We start from the raw sequence: 20,682 nt of genomic DNA, 5'->3' as shown, positions 1-20,682 counted from the left end.
CTGCAGAGCTCTAATTAAAATGATGTCTTTTCTTACTCCCTACCCCTTTCTTTTAAAAAGAAAAGTTGCATTGATTCTGTGTAAGTTAGTTTTTGCCTGGGTATTATATAAGTTACTAGAATTGGTATTTTAACCCTTAATCAGGACAACTGCATGTTATAAAAATAAATACACATCCACACATAAAATTAAGATATGCATTGCAGCAGATCACTCAGAGAGAACCACACTGCGGGAGAACCAGGGTCTTAGTACTCAGATTGACAGATTCGGCATGACAGACAGACACAAACATACGAGAGGTTTGATGCTGCTGCAAAAATCTTTACTTCATCACCATAACTTATACAAGCAATACAGGAACTTCATTTTTGGCTTGAGTACAAAAAAAATGTGTATCTTAGATATTATTAGCTCTAAGTAAATGTTAAACCAAATGTGCAGGACAAGAAGCAGTCTTAGTCAGAATTATCTCGGCCCCAGACAGTGGTTAAGTTGCTGAGCTGGCTGTGATTTTGAGAATTTGATCTTGCTGAACTTTAAGATTCTTTAGGCCAATTTACAAATTCCATTAGCAATCAATAAAATCTTTTTATCCCTTGTATGTCTCCTTATAAAGTCTTCTGATTGATATGTTAATATCTATACATTTGCCATAAAATCTCTCCTTTGTCATCTAAAGACATGACACACCAAGGTGGTCTTGCTTTTTTTAGTCTCTCCCATCAGCTTAATGATATATACAATCTCTTTTCACCCCCAATGACAACCCAGCGATTAAGGTCTTTATCATAAGCTTCTGTATATGGCAAAGGGGCAGCTGTTGTCTTATAAAAATATGGACCTTTGTTCCTTAGGGGCTGCCACCACTTCCCATCAATCTTGTAATAAGTTCTGCCTGATTTAACCTTTATAGGAATTCCAAGCTCCCCTAAGTTTCCTGAATCTTCTTATTGCTCCTTTCTTTTACTTTTCCTAGACATCTGGTAAGACAACTCTGCTTGCTGGAATTGATTCATAATTGATCTGAAGCTTTTATGTTCTGTATTAAACATTTCAAATAGAGTTCTAACTAACAGGGGGCTTCTAGTAGGAATGTTCATATCCTGAGCCACCCTAGCAAGGAACTGCTCCGCTTGGACTGTAGGCGCAAACGAAACTTCAGTGATAGCATATTATACAGAAATTGCTGGTGAGGTGCTTTCAGCTCCTGGAACCAAGATATCTAGAGGTACTCAGTCTTTCTTCAACCAACACCTGATCATCTGTTGATGCTGAGAAAATCAGACCAGTCATAAGATAAAAGAAAAAAGCAAAAAACAACCCACCACAGACATCGAGACACAGAGACTATCTTGTCCTTTTGGGATCCTGCTAGTGGCCTCCAGGAGACTTAGCTAGAGCAAGCACACGTCTCAGGCCTGGACATGTCTTTAGCAATATTTGCTTCATGTCACACAGACTCCAGTGGAGTGGGTATGGCAATGCATGTAGTGTTTATTTATTTTTAATAGTTCTTACCAGATTGTCTAAAGATTTTTGCTTTTTACTTTAAGTATGCAAAGAATTAGTGAAGACAGAAATCCTGAAGTCCTGGGTCACCTGTTTTAGTTTGTTTTCTGCTGCTATGAGGAACTCTTCTGACAAAAGCAGCTTAACGAAGAAAACTTTCCTTTAGCCCACAACTCCAGGTGACAGTCCATCAATGAAGCTACTCACATTAAGAGGCAGAGTGTATGTGTCTGCTTCCTCCATTTACACAGTGCAAGATCTTGCACCCACAGTTAAGATAGTCCATTAACACAATCAGCGTAATTTCTCACAAGCATGCCCAGAGGCTTGTAACAGACATGAAAATGTAACAGAACTGACAGAAAGGTTCAAGACTTGAGTCTGTCCACGTACACTTCCTATGCAGGTGTTACCACCATGTATCATAATCACTAGTACTTGGTTATCACTTGTATTTTCTTTGATAATTCTTAAGATTGTACATCTTCTCATGTATTATCAATTGCACCTTACTGACCATGGTGCTGGGAATCAAACTCAGGGCCTTGTGTATGCTGGGTGCCGCTGAGTAGTATCTCCAGCCCTTTGCTGATCATTTCCTTCTCTGGACTTTTCAGTCTTATTCATTTTCTTCTTTTTACATTTTATCGAAAATAATTCTTCCCATACAATATATTCTGATCAGTTTCCCCTTCCTCATCTCCTTGCCTCCCTACTCTTCCAACTCCATTCTTCCTCTCTCTTTAGAAAACAAACAAGCAAATAAAAGAACAAACAAACCAGAATAGAACAAATGGGAGGGGGAAAAAAGCACCAGAAAGAAATGCGCCAAACTTCATTTTCCAATTAGAAAACATACTGGCTTGTTGAATATCATTTTGTTACTGAAGATCTTTTCATGGCTATCAATGCTAATACTTTCTTAGTAAGGCTGGAAGTATGTTTCTGATTGTCTATTGTCTATAGGGTTTGATTGTTTCACGATACTCAATTTTATGAATTCAGGTATGCTATTTTTCTGACTTTAGTATTAAACACTTAAAAATTACTTCTTTCCGTCAGTGGTAGGGTAAAAATGATTTTTTTTTCCTACCATTTTCTCCCGTATCATTGTTTTATATTAAGTTAATTTTATGTTTCTATTTATTTGTTCATTATGTGCATATGTGTTTGCCTGTGTGTGTTTACATGCACCATGTGAGGTCAGAGGGTTTCTGCCCCTCTGGAACTGGAGTTCTAAGTAAGCATTTGGGAGCTGCCTGTTATGTGTGCTAGGAAACAAATATGCTCTAAACTACTTGGCCATCTCTCCAGCCACCTTATCTATGTGTCTTGTTTTCTGAAGTAGGGAAGCAACTTTCTGCTCCTATAAACGATGGATCCTGTCCATTCTTGCTTGAAGTGTCACCTTTACTATATACCTTATTTCTATAGATGTTCTTGAATTACTTTTTTTAAGATTGATGTATTTATTATGTATATAGCATTCTGCCTGCATGTATGCCTGCAGGCCAGAAGAGGCCACCAGATCTCATTATGGATGATGTGAGCCACCATGTGGTTGCTGGGAATTGAACCCAGGACCACTGGAAAGAGCATCCAGTGCTCTTAATCCTTGAGCCATCTCTCGGGCCCTTCCTGGAAGTAGTTTTATGTTTTCGGTATTTTTGTTGTAACTGAGGCCAATTGATAACTTTTACAAAACCTCTCTCAAAGTCTCTGATGAGAATCCTAATGGGTTTCCAAGAGATGTGTGGCATGTACTGTGTTTTCTGTCATGTATTGACCACCTGACCCTTGGGTGAATTGCTCTCTGTGTCTTACACCGAAAGTTCAAGGACAGTTTAACAGACTTTGTGTATCCCATCTCCTTTGTCTGCTCTGAGTTATTTGGATCTCCTCTTGTTGCTCAGGGCCCTGGCAGCCTCTGCAGAGCTGTGTTCTCTAAGTGCTGCTTTGGTGTATTAACAAGCAGCAGCAGAGCAAGCCACTGGGACGTAAGCGGCCTGCCCCTCCTGTCTTCCTCACACGTCACCCTGGGAGAGTGGGTCGAGAGAGCCCAGCAGCTCCAGGACATCAGCTCATTGCTGTGGACTAATATGGCTGTGCCTTCAGTAGCTGAATTCAGGTATTTCTTCCCCTGGAAGTTGTCTGCAATGCTGTTGGCCATTTTCCATCATGTGTAGTAGGGTTCTTTCAGAACTTCTTTCTGAAGCATAGATACCTCACTCTAGTTAAATGAAGGTGAGGGTAGTTTTTTTTTTTTTAATAGATTAGCTTGCTTCCAATCTGTAACAGGCTACTACTGTGAGTTTGATTCCTGTATTTTAAGAAAATTTGAGCAAAATTAAATGAGAAATTCACCTCTAAATATCAATAGCCTTGGTTAATATTTCCTGAAATGAAAGTGTATATTCAAGGAGGTTGTTTGATTCATTGTGCCTCCGTATGTGCTGTGTTGTGTCCCCACAGACGCACAGACTCTCGGCTCCAGGGGCTGGTCCTGTGCTGGCACCTGCTCGGCCTCACAGAACTGCTTCCAGCACACCAACGGCAGAAGTATGTGCAGAACTGTGAATGTCTGCTGCTTGGGGACAGCCAGGCCTTCCAGCATGTGGACCAGACTCTCGGGAACATGGGTGGTCAGGAGGCACTTCCCAAAGAACTACTCTGTCTCTTGCGCACCTCCCTGCACTACTTTTTTGGTGAAGGGGAGAATAAGCAGAACCTCTCTGAACCAGCCCAGCGTGGGAGACTCTGGGTGAACCTGGGCTTACTCCAGATTCAGACTTGGCTTCCCCAGGCACGTTTCGACCCTGCAGTGAAAAAGGCATACAAACTTAAGTATGCCCAAGAGGAGGTAAGAGGTCGGTGTGGAACCTGAGCTCCTGCCCTGGCTTTCTGAATTTGCTTCTAACTTACTCCTTTAGTCCCTGTAAGATTGCTTAGAGGATGAGAGTTCTCAGGAGTCTCATAAAGACTGCATTTTCTTGTAAGATTTCTGACTTGGTTTAGCAGGGCAAAGTAGGCATTGTCAGAGAAATAACAGAATAGTGTCCCTAGACTCCAGAGATTGTGAATGTAATTCAAATGATATGGCGTTGTCTACTATTTGAACACCCAAACAAACTAAAGAAATTACTGTTAAGACAGTGATACATGTACTATATTTTGAAGAAGCGCTATTTGATAAAGGATGAAAGTTACACTGTTATCGGTAGACACTCAGTAGTTCAGTGGTATGAATAATGTTTATTTTGCCTAACAGCTTTGAGGTGAATGGTCCAGGTCTGTGGGTCATTCAGAATCCCCATCCATCTTATTGTTGTAGCCATACTCAGAATATTGTCTTTATGTGCATGGTCACTGCTATGGCCTCAGAAGACCCATTTGTTGTTGGCTTTTTCATTAGTTATGCCAGCTGCAGTATGAGTGGAAGACCCGCAACCTATTGTCCCACCTACAAACTGGAAGAGACCTGGAAGATGAAATAATTATCAGCCACTCTCATCCACACGTTAGGTAAGGTAGCAAAATTTGTGTTGGTGGTGGGAGGGTACTGACCTCTTGTTTTAGAAGAGGTAGTATGAGATTGACTATTATATTACAATTATGTTAATGTGGTAGTGATATACGTCTCAGCTCTATGACCAGTTAGATCCCAGGTCCTTCATTGTGGTCGGGTAAAGGATATATTGTAAAAGAGGAAAAAGATCCTGAAGGTTGGACCAAAGAGATGACTCCGTGATAGAGTGTGTCCTGCTCTGGCAGAGGACCCAGGTTGGATTCCAATCACTCACTGTGAGAGCCTCACAGCCACCTGTAACTAGCTCCAGGGTATCTTGATGCCTCTGGCCTCAACAGTCACCCTCACTTAAGTCAACATATCCACATACAGACACACACATACACATACACATACACATACACATACACATACACACACACACACACATACACACATACATACATACATACATACATACATACATACATACATACATACATACAATTAAAAATAAGTTTTTTGTTTTTTGTTTTTTTTTTGAGACAGGGTTCTCTGTGTAGATTTGGAGCCTGTCCTGGAACTTGCTCTGTAGACCAGGCTGGCCTCGAACTCACAAAGATCTACCTGCCTCTGCCTCCCTAGTACTGGAATTAAAGGCTCCACCACCTGGCCTTCAATAGCATTTTTTAAAAAGATTTAACTTGCTGGGCATTGGTGGTGCATGCCTTTAATGCCAGCACTAGGGAGGTGGAGGTAGGTGGATCTTTGTGTTCAAGGCCAGCCTGGTCTATAGAGTGAGTTCCAAGACAGCCAGGGCTATTACACAGAGAAACCCTACTTAATGCCATCCAGCCTCAGTGTCCATAACAGCAAAGGTAGACTGTTGTGTTAACCTGTGTCAGTGAGCTGTGACAAAGCTTTAATAAGATGTATTTACAGTACTTTTCAAGCAAGTGTGGTACTGCATGAATGCTTAAAGATGTTACCTAGTTTCATTATGATGCTCACAGTTCTTAGCAGTTAATGTCTTCATTCTCTTTTGCTATTTGAGGGCCCAATCAAGACTCACTGCTTTTCTAACAACATGGTATGTTATGTTAATTTGCCTTCAGGTTACTTCCCCAAAGGATCAGTCAGCTAGAGAATATAGTCCACAAGCTCTCGAAAAAACAGGCCTTCAGACCCCACCTACCCAGTTATGAGTCCTTGGTGCAAGAGATCCACCACTACGTCACTAGCATCGCCAAGGTCACTGCTGTTCAGGACCTGCTCATGAGACTCCTTCAGGCCCTCCACACAGATGGATCAAGATCTGCTCAAGTGCTCCAGAACCTTCTAAAGGAGGAGGCCTCTTGGCAGCAGTCACACCACCAGTTTAGGAAACGACTGCTAGAAGAGTATGCCTTGTATCCAGACACCGTTACCCCATTACAGGCATCCATCTTACAGTTGCAACATGGCATGAGGCTAGTGGCATCTGAAGTCCATGCCTCCCTCCACAGCGGTGTGATCAGTGCAGAAAATCTGGGGACTCTGGCCATGGCTGTGCTAGCTTTCCCATCTGTGGGCCCCAGTTTCCCTACCTACCATGCTCATGCAGATGCTTTGTGCTCTGTGAACTCAGTGGAAGCTCTGCAAGGTCTTGGGAAACTGATGGTCAAGCGTTCGGGAGGAAAGGAAAAAGAAGGCAACAGCCAGCAACCTTACCCTACCCGGGAGCAGTTACTGATGAATGCTCTCCTTTACCTGCGCTCCCATGTGCTGTACAAAGGCGAGCTGGACCAGAGGGCCCTGCTGCTCTTCAGACATCTGTGCCAGGTAAGCCTGTCACTAAGAAACCTGCCTGCTATGGTAGAGAATGGTTGGGAAGTGGGTTTTCACCTGTCTGATGCTTCCCTGTTTGCTTTGACTACAAATTGTGGTGGTGGGGAGGTATGCTTTTTGTTGTTGTTGTTTGGTTGGGCTTTTTGAGGGTCTTATTATGTATCTTGGCTGCCCTGGCACTCACTGTGTAGCCCAGGCTGGCTCAGACTTGTGACACTTATCCTGCTTTACCATCATGAATAATTAGATTACAGGTAGACACCAACGTAGCATGCTTGCCCAAGTCCCCTCAATATATAAAAGATTAACTAGTCCCTCCTTTGTAGTATGTAGTACAAGCATTTTTTTCTTTTAAAATAATGTGCCTTAGGTTTATAGATTTTGTTTACTTTGTAGCAACAAATTGGTAAAGAAATTAATATTCTAGCATAGTGACCCAGTACTCAGCAACTGAAAGAATATGTTGGTCAGGGTCAATTCTGGGCTGTCCTTGGAGCCTGATGCTTACCCTTGGATTGCTAAAGCTATGAGACACACAGGAAGGCACTAGTGAGTCCATCTGCTTAGTATTTAAACCTTATAGCACTTAGTGATCATTCCTGTTCAATTTATTATTTATCTGTCATATTTCATTGCTAGTTTTCTCATGTATGTGCATGTCATTAAGTTGCTTAGAATATTTAATATTTTATTTACGATTTTGGAGGGAAAAACAGTAAGTATCATAGTGAGTAGTCTTATATCTTTGGGTAACCTAGAGATCAGGATTATAGGACAGGGATTAAATCTGTGCAGGAGGTCTAGCTCAGTGAGTAAAGTGCTGGCCCAGCATACCATAGGACCTAAGTTTGATTCCTTAACACCTCCTAAGCCAGAGTGCATACATAGAGGCCTGTCGTTCATCCTGACCTCAGCCAGTTAATGGCTCATCTGTCTCAAGTCCCATTAGTTCTTTATCTTTAAAAAAATAAATAAATATGGGACTGGAGACATGACTTAGCTGTTCTTCCAGAAGTCCTTGGTTTGATTCCCACCACCCATGTGGCCTCTTACAATTGGCTGTAACTCTAGTTTTAGGGGATCAAATGCCCTCTCCTGGCTCCTAAGGGCACAGGCATGCACATGGTGCACATATATGCATACAGGCAAAATATCCAAACACATAAAAATTGAATCTTTAAAAATATAAATATTTAAACCTCCTTCTTAGACTTTTAATTTAACTATCTTTCTTTAATGATAAATGCTATTTCCTCAATCCTCAGAAATATTTGGTGGCAACACTTGAGCACACACCCATTAATTCCAGCAGGATGAGGAAAAGTTCACATCCGGCTGTGCTACATAAGGAGTTTGAGGGCAGCCTGAGATACTTGAGACTCTCATTTCAAAAAAAGAAAAGAAGGGATTGGAGAGATGGTTCAGAAGTTAAGAGCACTGGCTGTTCTTTTAAAGGACCTGGGTTTGATTGCCAGCACCCATGTGGCATCTCATAACCATCCATGACTCCGGTTCCTGGGAATCCTCCCTCTTTGAGCCTCCTTGGTCACCAGGGACACCCAATGCACAGGCATGCAAGCAAGCAAAACATCCATACATGTTTAATTAAATTGTGATTTTAAAAGGCTTATATAAAAACAAAAAAACGCGTTTGATTGTTGTTTTCCTTCGTCTAATACAAATATATTTTTGTTGTTGTTGGAGACAAGATTTCACTGTAGCTCCAGATGGCCTGGAACTCACTATTTTGACTGCTCTCACCTCTGCCTATCTTCATTTATAGTTTTTGACGATTTTTTTTAAATATAGATTGTTGTATTTTTTTATAGATTTATTTATTTATTATGAATACAGTATTCTACCTTCATGTATCCATGCAGAAGGGGGCACCAGATCTCATTACAGATGGTTGTGAGCCACAATGTGGTTGCTGGGAATTGAACTCATGACCTCTGGAAGATCAGGCAGTGCTCCTAACCTCTGAGCCATCTCTCCAGCCCCAGTTTTTGACAATTTAAGGACCTAAAATCTGAGGTAGCAGGGCATTCAAGAAGTATGTAGCATAGTCCCATGCTGAACCCTAGGCCAGCTTGCTAAAGTGCCCACAAACTGCACTCTTTGTCAACTCCCCCACCCCTTGAACAAAAAGGGTGCTAGGATTAGCTGTTACTGTAGCAGACTTATAGACCTTTGAAATTGTAGCAATGCAACAACCAGTACAGTGATGGAAGACCCACAACTTAAAAGAAAGCTCATTTGCTCTCTACTACATGGATGTTTACTTCTGAGCTGCTGACTGGTGTTTGAGGCCCATGGTACTTTCATACTTGGGAGAAACTAAGATTCCTGAATCTTGCCTGTGGTCTTGTGAATGCTTCCTTTTTCTACCCATGTAACTTTTCAGGAGATCATCAATGAGTGGGATGAGCAGGAACGCATAGCCCAAGAGAAGGCAGAGCAAGAGAATAGCCTGTACAGATACCGGACCAGGAGCCGCAGGACAGCTCTGAGTGAGGAAGAGGAAGAAGAACTTGAGCTCAGGAAACTGTTCCCGCTGCATGAAAAGGTAGCAAGATCTCTGTAGCTGTATTAGCAGTCAGTGTTTCAGTCATAATGGCAGTGTTCTCCCGGTGGGTCAAACTCCTCTTCATTTTCTGCTGATTATAATTAAGTGAATTGTCCTATTGCTGTCTAGGACTTTGCAGATATTTTGATGGAACAAACACTAGAGGAGAAAAAGGGAGCTTCATCTGGGCAAGAGGAGGAGGAAGCTACAGACCCAGCTCTCCTGTCACAGAGTTCAATGCAGGCAGTGATGCTGATACATCAGCAGTTGTGCCTCAGCTTTGCACGGTCCCTTTGGTACCAACAGACTGTGCCACCACATGAAGCAAAGCACTACCTCAGCCTATTTCTGTCTTGCTATCAGACTGGAGCATCTCTGGTGACACACTGCTATCATCTGATGGGTATGCAAGTTCTTGTTAATAATACTCTTGGGAAATCAGAGCGAGTAGATGATATTGCCACTCCTGGAACAATTAAGCTAGTGAAATTCCCATTTTCATCTGGTTCACTGTTCTAGTTTCCATAGTTTAAAATTTTAAGAAATTGATTTAAAAGTCTGCAATAATACAGATTTTCAGTAGTGTCCTATGAGAAAAAGATGTGGACATGATTTGTGTGATGTTTTTCCTTGAATTGTTTCTACTTTTCCTCTAATAGTCTTTTCTAACAGATTCATGGGGGATTGTTTTTGAGGTTTTGTTTAATTTTTATGATGCTAGGAGTACAACCTCAGTGCCTCACATTGAGATATTCCTTGTCTCTATTCTCATATATTTTCTAAAACAGTCTGGGAACTCAGCAGTCCTGTGAAAGTCATAGAATCTCTGGTTTGGAAGTTTCCCGCATAATCTCATCTATTACTCCATTGAAAAGAGGCTTTAGTCCAAAGTAGTTCATTGTTTCTGACATCTTTATAACTTACTGTTAAACCGTCTTACTGAGTTCACTGACTTTTTCCTGGTTTTGTTACCTTCACAGGAGCTGAGCTGAATGACCAGCTCTTTGGCAGTCATCTTTTGGCCTGCTCTCTCTCCTATAACACTCTCTGTGGGGAGGCAGACTCAGACCTGATGATGAAGCCTGATGGGCCCTATGATTTCTACCAGCACCCCAATGTGGCAGAAGCACGGCAGTGCCAACCTGTGCTTCAAGGCCTTTTGGAAGCTGTCAATCAGTTGCTGGAGGACTGGCCAGAGCACCCAGTACTTCAACAGGTAGTGTAACCAGCTAGGAAGGAGGGAATTGCCCAAGGACCCAATTGGCCTCAAACTATTTCCAGGGATGTTGACTTACACATTTGTACACGAAACAAAGGCTTACCTCTAACCCATAAGCTGTTCCTTGAATAATTACAGAGTGAACATGCCATTTTTAGCAAATTTTATAATAATTCTTAATATAGGAAATAAATAATAAAGTCAGAATCAGTCTTATTTCCAGAAAAATGCAGCTTATGAAAGATTTCCTTCAGGCGGTTCCATGGCCCAGAAAATTTTCTTCCTGTTTTTTATAGGTATTTGTGAAACATAGACTAAAACTTCATGTCAGGACTCATCACTGTCAGTCACTGATGATTCCACTGAGTTAACCAAATCTTTTTCTTTCTTTAAGCTTGTGGTTGTAATGGAGAGAATTCGTGGTTTCCCACTTTCCAGTCCCATCTCAAAGCTCCTGAATGGCTTAGAGATCCTTCTGGCAAAGGCGCAAGTAAGATGATTTCTTCATTTCCTTTTTTCAGTTTTTGGTATTTTGGCAAGATTTCTCTTTTGACACCTATGTTAGAACACAAAGGTACAGTATGGTTTAGAGAAAGATGAAGATTCTTGGTCTTTCTGAGTTGGGGTGAGGTTGGTGCCAGTGAGCAACTGTTTGGAGGGTGGGGCCTGGTGGCCAGGGCTCTTAGGAGCTCACTATGCCAGGACAGCCTTCAAGCATGCTTCTCCATCCCCACACAGCCTCCATTTTGTCTGTTGTCTTCGTAGGTGACAGATGAGTTTGATCCAGATAAAAGCCAGCAGCAGGAATTCCGACATAGTCACAAACTCTGCTTTTTTGTCTGCCTCTAACTTGGGCTCTGTGGTGTTGTGCCATGTGACTATTTGGGACACAGTGGCCAACTGTATTACACTGTGAATTTGTACTTGTGATTGGTAAAAATTGCTATGTGCCCAGTAGTCTTCTCTTAAGGAAAGACCGAGATATTACTGAACAGGAGGAAGTAGTTAAGGGATTGAATAATGGCAACAAAAGGTCTTTGTTTCTTTAGGATTGGGAGGAGAATGCAAGTCAGGCATTGTCTCTCCGGAAACATCTCGATTTAGTCAGTCAGATGATCATTCGGTGGCGTAAACTGGAGCTGAAGTAAGTGACCTCCCTGCTTGCCCCAGGGGTTTTTGTGTATAACATGGAGTTACAGGTGTGCTTTAACCACGGAACTTAAACCATACATTCTGAGGCAGCAGACTCAACAGCTTCTTGGGACCGTTTGTAAAAATGGTGACTTTTTGTTGGGTGTGGTAGTGCACATCTTTAATTCCAGCACTTTGGAGGCAGAGACAGTAGGATCGCTGTGAGACTGAAGTCAGCCAGGGCTACATAGTGAGTGAGGATGGCCTACTCACCACCTCAAAAAAGTAAGTATTTGAATTGTGAATTGGACTTCAAATACTGCCTTTTTCCTCCCACTCCCTGCTGGTCAGCTGCTGGTCAATGAGTTTGGATAATACCATGAGACGCCACACTGAGAAATCCACCAAGCACTGGTTCTCCATCTATCAGATGCTGGAGAAGCACATGCAGGAACGCACAGAGGAACAGGAAGGTAAGGCAGGGGCTTTTGTGGGATCTAGAGAATCAGTATTACTGTAAAGTTATGCCATTCTGCAAGTCCAGGAACTAACTCAGTTTATGTAGTAGTTAAAATGCTTGAATTAAAACTGCTTCATATTAATGTTTTATAGTTTGCTGTGAGTGCATTTAATACGTAACTTACATATAGGTTTTATGTGGAAGTCAGCCACTGTAACTTTGCTTCAGTTTGATATGGTACCTACCTAATGGCCCTTCCTTTTGCATGGTACCCTGCATGCATTTTAGGGATGAAAGGGATGGTAGAAGACACATGTGTGTTTTGCTCTTTTACTCTCTAAAGATGACAAGCAGATGACCCTGATGTTGCTGGTCAGCACGTTACAAGCATTTATTGAAGGATCTTCTCTGGGAGAATTCCATGTACGACTCCAAATGTTACTGGTTTTCCATTGTCATGTCTTACTGATGCCACAAATTGAAGGAAAAGGTGAGGATTCTTTTCCTCGTTCACTGTGCACTTTATTTATTTTGAGACATCGTCTCACTATGAAGCCATGGCATGCCTGGAGCTTGCTACTTAATAAGCCCCATTTAAAAATTGCTGATATCAGTTACAACCCCATCAGGTTTGGAATTAAGTCATCACTATAAATTCACTGTAGATTGTACATGAATGAGAATTGAGGCAAACGTTTTAATAGGCCATTTTAAAATGAGTATAGTGTCTATTGATTTTATGAGTTTTAGACAAGAATCTGAAGGATTGGTTTAAAGAAATTCTCAGTATATCATCTATTTAAAAAATGGCAATAAATCTGCTAGAAGTTGAAATGAAAATACAGCAGCTTTGACAGCCTGCATTTTTGAGGAATGCTAAGCTCAGACAAGTTTTTAGCAAACCTGAATGTGGAATGTGCTTTAATTCTATGGGCTGGGTAATAAAGAAGGCTTGGGCTAGTACCAGAAGCAACATAGTGAGTATATTATGTTTGTTTCCTTTTTCTCTCTTCCAGATTCACTTTGCAGTGTTCTGTGGAATTTGTACCATTTTTACAAGCAATTTCTTGACCCAGTCCAAGCTAAAATTGTGGAACTTCGCTCCCCCATAGAAAAAGAACTTAAAGTAAGATGGATAGCTGTCATAATTACCTCTGAAAGTACAAAATCAGCCCATCCCCTTTCCTTAGTTCTCTTCTGTGATTCTTACAATAGTGAGGCAAAAGACAAGGGGAGGAGGCTATAGAAGTTGGTGGACGGGCCACCACAGGAAAGTCTGTATGCTCTACTGGTCTTTCCTGTGTTCTTCATCTGCCTCGGGTGTGCTATATTACATGGGGCATGTGCTGTGAAGTTCCATAAGGCCAGGAGAGTCCTGTTTTCAATACTTAAGTGAAAACTAGGATTGAAGAGCCAATGCTGATTTGAGAAACATGAATAACTTGGTGATTTTTAAGCCAGAGTGTCTATCAAATGAGTTATTAGTGGTAGCATCTCCATTTTTTGATTGATTTGAGGCAAATACATGGTTCTCCTTTTAGTCTTGTATGTGTTCCCTGACACACAGTCCTATATTTGGGATGGAATGGTCTCTTACCTTTGACAAGTAGATAATGTAGGGCAAAAAGGGGATACAAGCTTTATAAAGCCATTTCCTGAAATTCTTTGTTTTTCAGGAATTTGTGAAGATATCCAAGTGGAATGATGTCAGCTTCTGGTCCATTAAACAATCTGTGGAAAAGACACATAGGTAATCTATCTTTTAAAACCGGTAGTGCCTTTTCAAAACCACAATTCTGTAGGGTAGGCTGCAAGACTACCATGTTTCCCCCGTCTGACCTCATGCTACCATGAACAAAGTCTACTTGCAGGGAAAAGTATGCCTTGGGCAAAGCAGACTATGTGTCCAATGGGCTGGTCTTCTGCCACTCACCAGCTATTTATCTTGAGCAACCCCAGTGTGGCTGGCTACAGCTCCTCTTATAGAAGAGGTGGGATAACAGTATTTGGCATATATTTTCCTAAAAATCCAAAATAATTATGAATACCTAAGGAGATCAGCATAGCGATAAAAGATCAAAGTGTGTATGTGTGTGTGTCTCTGTCTGTGTGTACATATACATATATTGTGTACATTATAATTTTTGCTTTCAAATTCCCTTAACATAATGTGTTTTTAACCTTACATCTGTTATTACATGAGATCAGGACCCTCTTTAAATTCATGAAGAAATTTGAAGCTGTCCTGAATGAACCCTGCCAGTCATGTCTGGTAGAGAGTAACAAGGAAGAACATCCTGACTGTTTGCCAAAGCCAGCAGAGGAAGCTACAATTGAGACATCACCTATTCAGGGTCTGAACAGGGCACTGAAGGAGACCCTGTTAGCACAGCCAACAGCCTGGCAGGTACAAGTTTGTGGAATGCTACATATTTAATCCCTGGGTAGTTAAGCAGGATCTTTCAAGTTAAGGGGTGAACCAGGAACTAGACAAGGAATGCCTTTGGGATTTTCTTTGGATATCTGTAGCATTTGGTTGTTTGTCTGGCTATTCTATAGAATTAGACAGAAACTATGATCTTGGGCCAGTCAGGTGGCTGGCTCAGCAGGTAAACTGATTGCTCTATAATCCTGATGACCTGAGCTTGATCTCTGGAACCCACATAAAGATTAGTAGGAAAGAATCAGCTCCAAAAGTTTCCTCTGACACCCACAAAAGTTGTGTGACCTGATCACATCTGTACACATACGTCTATGTACAGCCAATAGAATGTGCTAGTGGAACTCAGCAGCTAGATGAGGAAGCTGCTGCAGTGTGTGCCCAGAGCAGTGTTGCTCAGTGCCTGCTCAGTTCATAATGCAAATGCTTGCTTGTGGTTGCTTTCCAGCACCCTGTTTGAGATGGTGTGCAAACTTTCTGAAAATGTAAGTGACAGAGCTCTTGAGTGGATGCTGTCTGGGTGTTCCTGCCACCTATCTTGGGGTGTGAGGAGCATTCCTCCAGAGCATACTCGTTTGGAATCTTACTGGACTTCCCATCCTGGGATTCACAAAGTCAGCCATTAGGTCACTGGCCTATTTAAGAGTCACTCAAAAAGTATAGTAAAAATTGCTTATGTCTCCATATGCTGGCAAATTTCAATGGACTATTTGTCAACTCACTGCTGCCATACTCTGATCAAAATTTTAGATTTGGTGATGATGACAACATAGGAGTTTTAGGAATGGGGGTGCTGGTGATAGAAAATGTGCCATGGTGGATAAAGTTCTTATATTAATTGATACTGGACCTCAAGACCTGTGAAAAACCCTGTCCTTGGGACCAGGAAGATAGGGGAAAACAGTAGTACAAATAGGATTTGGTGAGCCCATTTGCCTTGGTTTGTGCTTAAACACACTGGTTTAATACCACGATGACTGCAGTCTTACTGTTCATTCTATCTTGAAAGGTTAAAACCTCATGACTTGCTATGTCAGTCACATACAAAAGAATTCAGGTTTCTAAACATCTGTATATGTGTGCTTATATCTATCTATTCCTGAGATGATGATGATGATTTTGTATTTGCTGAGCAAGGAGGGAGGAAGATAGGGGAGAAGACTTAAATTTATTGCTCATCGAGTTAAAACTTACTTTGGCTGTGTGGTGATGGCACACGCCTTTAAACCCAACATTCAGGATGTAGAGGCAGGAGGATCTCTGTGAGTTTGAAGCCAGTCAAGTTCCAGAATGGCCAGGGTTACACAGAAAACCCTGTCTTGAAAAAAAACAAAGGGGAGGGTGCTATTACTCGTTTTCTTGGTAGTGACACTAACCTGTGCTGTCTCAAAGGCTTCCATTGCAGAGCAATGTCAGGATGCTGGTCCTTTGTCTGTGGAGGGAGAGCTTCTGCGTCGCTTGCCAAGACTCTCAAAACGAATGAGGAAAGTGTGCCTGATGTTTATGAAGGAGAGCCCCCTACCTTGCCTAGTGGAAAGCCTTGACCAGTTCACTGGTGAGTGCTAACAGCCATGGCAAAAGTAAGACTGACTCCCATCGTCTATGATGGCCAGGAATGTGGGACCTATGTCATTTTTGATGTCTTGTACATTATTTAAACACATGTGGTATAAATCAGAGTCCAAAGGCTGAGCCTCCTGATAATGTAGAGGGTCTCTACATTAATTTCATCCCTCTATTCTCACATGTAAACTAGGAATGGTGGACTGCCTTTGATCTTGGTTGGTTGTTGTATCTTTCTGCATTGTCCAGATTGGTCTCAAACTCTAGGTTTCTAGTGACTTCTTGCCTCAGCATCTACATGGCAGTTTTAGGGGATCCAACACCTTCCTCTGTCCCCCAGGCACCAGACACACAAATGGTTCACTGACATGTGCAGGCAAACACTTGACACACATAAAATTTAAAAGATAATTTTCTTTTTTTCCTGAGACAGGGTTTCCCTATGTAGCCTTGACTGTTCTGGACCTCACTCTGTAGACCCAGGAACTCCAAGATCTGCCTTCCTCTGCCTCCCAAGTTCTAGAATTAAAGGTGGTCCCCATCACCACTTGGTGTTAAATCTTTTAAAAACAGAAGTTAGTCAAGTGGAATCAAGGTATGGTGAGGCACATTCAAGAATCAGAACCAGATGGGTATTTGAGTTCAAGGCCAGCTACATAGTGAGACCCTGCTCACCAAAAAGAAAAAGAAAAAAAGGTTTATAAAGTAGAACTATAGTGCAATTCCCAGCACCCACCTGGCAGCTTGCAACTGTCTGTAACTCCAGTTCCAGGGAATCTGACACCCTCACAGACATACATGTAGGCAGAATACCAATGTACATGAACTATAAATAAATAAATTTAAAAAAAACAAAAAAAACCCTTAGCCTGTCATGGTGGCACTCATCTTTTATCCTAGCACTCAGGAGGCAGAGGCAGATGGATCTCTGAGTTCAAGGCCAGCCTGGTCTACAAAGTGAATCCCAGGACAGACAGGACTATTACACAGAGAAAGAAACCCTGTCTCAGAAACTCTAAATAAATAAATGAATTTGGGCTACAGATAAGTGCTTCTGTTGTATAGATTAAAAGAGCATTAGCTCACATAGGGAAGGAGTGGAATACAATTATCAGAAGTTCCCCTTCCAAGAGATGATGAAGCTAAGAGGTACATTATTTTCCCATTTCCATACATTTTTACAAGTGTAGTTCAAACAGTTCATTGAACATTTGCCAAATTCTAGGGACTTTTAAGGTGCAAGTGAAAGATGAATGGTACTTATGGCTCCTGTGCCCCAGGAGGTCCTTGACATAGAGCAAATGTGCACGCAATAATACGGCCTTGGGATTTTACGTTTTCCCTACAGGTGAAGTGATTTCTTCTGTAAGTGAGTTGCAGAGCTTAAATGTGGAGCCCTCTGCAGAGAAAGAAAAGCAGCGATCAGAAGCCAAGCACATCCTCATGCAGAAACATCGCGCTTTATCGGATCTCTTTAAACACCTTGCAAAAATTGGTAAGGGGAGCTCCTGAAACACTAGAAAGTACTATTGCCAGGTTTTGTTGGTAGCCTAAAGTTTTAGTATGTTATGTGTGCACGGGATGTGTGAGGGCAGTAACAGAGGACAAATGAGACAGTCTTTCCCCTGGAGTTCGAATTATGGACTGTTGTGGGCTACTTAATGCAGGTGGTAGGAACTGAACTCAGGGTCATCAGGAAGAGCAGCAAGCACTCTTAATCACTAAGCCTTATCTCCGGCTCCTGTAATCGGCCTGGGGGTAGTAGTGACATGGGTGATTTGGGGGAAATTCCTGAAAGCATATAAAACAAAGTACTGGGCAAAGTTGTGGAATGTCATTCTAAGAATTCCAGGCATACATAGGACAGTGCTCCAATGAACTTCCGGTTCCTACACATTTTCAGGTTTTGTGGTGAGTTATGACAGACTGATATTTTCTGCTTTCAGCAGTATTTTATATTCTCTATCACAGGTAGAGAACAGTGCTTTTCAGCATCTGAGTCACTTGGGGGGTGGTGTTTAAATGCAGGGACTGAGCCTGTTTTAGTTGGTGCATTTCTTTACTGCCACATAATCCATGCTGGCCTCACACTGTGAATCTTCTTTCGACACACACACACACACACACACACACACACACACACACACACACACACCACACACACACACACACACACACACCCCCCCCCCCCCCCTACCTACCTACCTACCTCAGGTTATAGGCATGGATTATCACTCCTGGCTAACTAAGTTTGTATTCCTGGAAGTTTCTGGTGGCGCATTGCTTTAATGCCTGCTATTGATTTATTTCCTAGGTCTGTCGTATCGAAAAGGTCTTGCCTGGGCCCGTTCAAAAAGTCCTCAAGAGTTGCTTCATCTTCACCCGTTAGATCTCAAGAGTGCATTATCTATAGTCAGCAGCACTCAGGAGGCCGATTCTAGGTTGGTTTGTTTGTAAATTACACATTGAGGAAGTCACTAAACTTTCAAGAGTAAAAGATTGCAAAAGGATCTGGCACCTAATATATTAGTGTTCCTTTTGTTCTGCCTTTCCTTCTTGTATTTGCCACCCTGCTTCGTTGGTTTGTAGTGCTAAAGTGTGTGCTTCATTCCTGACCTGAGGCCTCACCCCAACTCCTCTTGCTCTGCTCCTTTGGCTTCCCTAAATTCTGCTTACTTGACTTGAATTTACAGCTGGGAGTCTCTTAGTGGCCATAGTTTTTGCTGTCTCATGTGAGTTCTAAAACACTTGATTTGAGAACTGATCACCTTGAGACACAGCTGCCTATGTTGTTATGTACCTAGAGGTCCCCAAATGACCTTGATGTGTTTTAACTCTCACCAGAGCCACATTGTAAAGGGGGAAGCTGTATAGCAGCTTCCCAGAGTTAGTTTTTCAAGGTAATTTGCCAATGGTCTTACATTCTCATTTGGTCTCCATGCCACTGTAATGGAGCTGTCCCTCTGCTTTTGACAGGACACGTATTTCCCAGTTTATTCTCCAGCACCTGTGTGGCCCCATGTTAAGCTGTTCCTGCCTTGTTTCCATTTTGTGCATGTTTGTCTCTAGTTCCTTGTTACCTGATTAGCCCCTGTTCACATCAGGGTTTATAAGCCATACTTTTCCATCGTCAAGTTAGTTTATAAACGTTTCACCGGAGAAAACAGACCATTGCTGCTTCTTGTTTGCTGGCAATGCTTCCGGTGCTAATTATCCTCCTCATAGACACGTGGATTTCAAATGCTGACTCTGGGCTATGCCTGAATATACTCAGAAGTCTGAGTCTTTAGGATCTTTGGTGGGCAGTTGTGGCTTTAATACATTAAGTTGCCTGATTTCTTTTCTAGGCTCCTCACAGAAATTTCATCTTTGTGGGATGGGTGCCAGAAGTATTTTTATCGATCTCTTGCACGGCACACCAGGCTTACTGCAGCCCTAGCAACTCCTGTTAAGGTACATTGACATGGGCTGGGGAAAGCATCTGCTCTGTTCATTCATGTCACCATTTTTATCAGGCAGTAACAAGCTTGTTAAGTTTAGTCAGCATAACTTAGTGTGGATCCTAGAGCATCTTAGTAAGTGTCATTGCATTTGCCAAGAGGACCAGCTTTACTCTTGGGAGGTGAGAGCAGACTACATCTGTCTATATTGTTTGGTGTTATGCCTCATTCCTTCTCATGGATGTCAGTGATCTTTAGAAGCTAGTCTGAAAGCCACTGCTAGAAGACAGGGTGAACTGTTGCTCACGCCCATGCATACGTTAACCTGAGATTTAAAAAAAAATAGTTTTGGGGGCTGGAGAGATGGCTCCATGGTGAAGAGCACCTGCTGTTCTTGCAAAGGACCCAGGTTCAGTTGTCAGCATTCACATAGTACCTCATTGCTTTCTGTAATTTCAGTTCCAGAGTATTAGATGTCCTCTTTGACCTCTAGACATGTACATGGTGCACATACATACATGCAGGCAAAACAACACATTATTTTTATTTGGGGGCAGGAGGGGGGGTTTGAGACAGGGTTTCTCTGTGTAGCTTTGGAGCCTATCCTGGTACTGTAGACCAGGCTGGCCTTGAACTCACAGAGATCCGCCTGCCTCTGCCTCCTGAGTGCTGGGATTAAAGACGTGTGCCACCAACACCCAGCATTTTTTTTTTTTTTTTTAAACAAATAGTTTTCTGGTGTAGCCTCTGCATGTATGGGGAGGGCAAGGGTTATCAGCAATGCCTTGCCTTCAGCTTGCTTCTTCTCTTCCTCTTGCCAGGAGATTGGCATGGGGAATGTTGACAGGTGTAAAGGTTTCTCAGCACACTTGATGAAGCTGCTCATCCGACAGCGTCGCTCCCTGACCACACTGACTGAGCAGTGGATCATCCTCAGGTATGTTCTGGGCAAGGATGGTTGCAACAAATTAGGAAGATCTTTGCAAGTCAGCTCAGAGTTGCTTCATATGCTGAGAGGA

General features: G+C 42.2%; 1 protein-coding gene across 2 annotated transcripts in view; it reads left to right on the top strand.

Moving 5' to 3' along the window:
• Positions 1–20,682, top strand: part of Mdn1 (midasin AAA ATPase 1) — a 137,743-nt gene that overhangs the window by 85,440 nt on the left and 31,621 nt on the right. For both annotated transcript variants that reach the window (XM_035439939.1, XM_027403424.2), the window contains exons 60-78: positions 3,426–3,640; positions 3,985–4,372; positions 4,925–5,034; positions 6,133–6,838; positions 9,249–9,410; positions 9,540–9,813; positions 10,391–10,626; positions 11,024–11,119; positions 11,679–11,773; positions 12,112–12,233; positions 12,564–12,710; positions 13,237–13,346; positions 13,897–13,970; positions 14,429–14,627; positions 16,053–16,215; positions 17,572–17,718; positions 18,538–18,664; positions 19,571–19,676; positions 20,485–20,600. In XM_035439939.1, coding sequence (XP_035295830.1) covers positions 3,426–3,640; positions 3,985–4,372; positions 4,925–5,034; positions 6,133–6,838; positions 9,249–9,410; positions 9,540–9,813; positions 10,391–10,626; positions 11,024–11,119; positions 11,679–11,773; positions 12,112–12,233; positions 12,564–12,710; positions 13,237–13,346; positions 13,897–13,970; positions 14,429–14,627; positions 16,053–16,215; positions 17,572–17,718; positions 18,538–18,664; positions 19,571–19,676; positions 20,485–20,600 — 3,593 coding nt within the window. The remainder of the gene's footprint in view (positions 1–3,425; positions 3,641–3,984; positions 4,373–4,924; positions 5,035–6,132; positions 6,839–9,248; positions 9,411–9,539; positions 9,814–10,390; positions 10,627–11,023; positions 11,120–11,678; positions 11,774–12,111; positions 12,234–12,563; positions 12,711–13,236; positions 13,347–13,896; positions 13,971–14,428; positions 14,628–16,052; positions 16,216–17,571; positions 17,719–18,537; positions 18,665–19,570; positions 19,677–20,484; positions 20,601–20,682) is intronic.

This window comes from Cricetulus griseus, chromosome 2 (assembly GCF_003668045.3).
Source record: "Cricetulus griseus strain 17A/GY chromosome 2, alternate assembly CriGri-PICRH-1.0, whole genome shotgun sequence".
Taxonomy (NCBI): Eukaryota; Metazoa; Chordata; class Mammalia; order Rodentia; family Cricetidae; genus Cricetulus; species Cricetulus griseus.
Note: the sequence above shows the minus strand (reverse complement) of the source record. Positions and strands in the feature narration are given on the sequence as shown.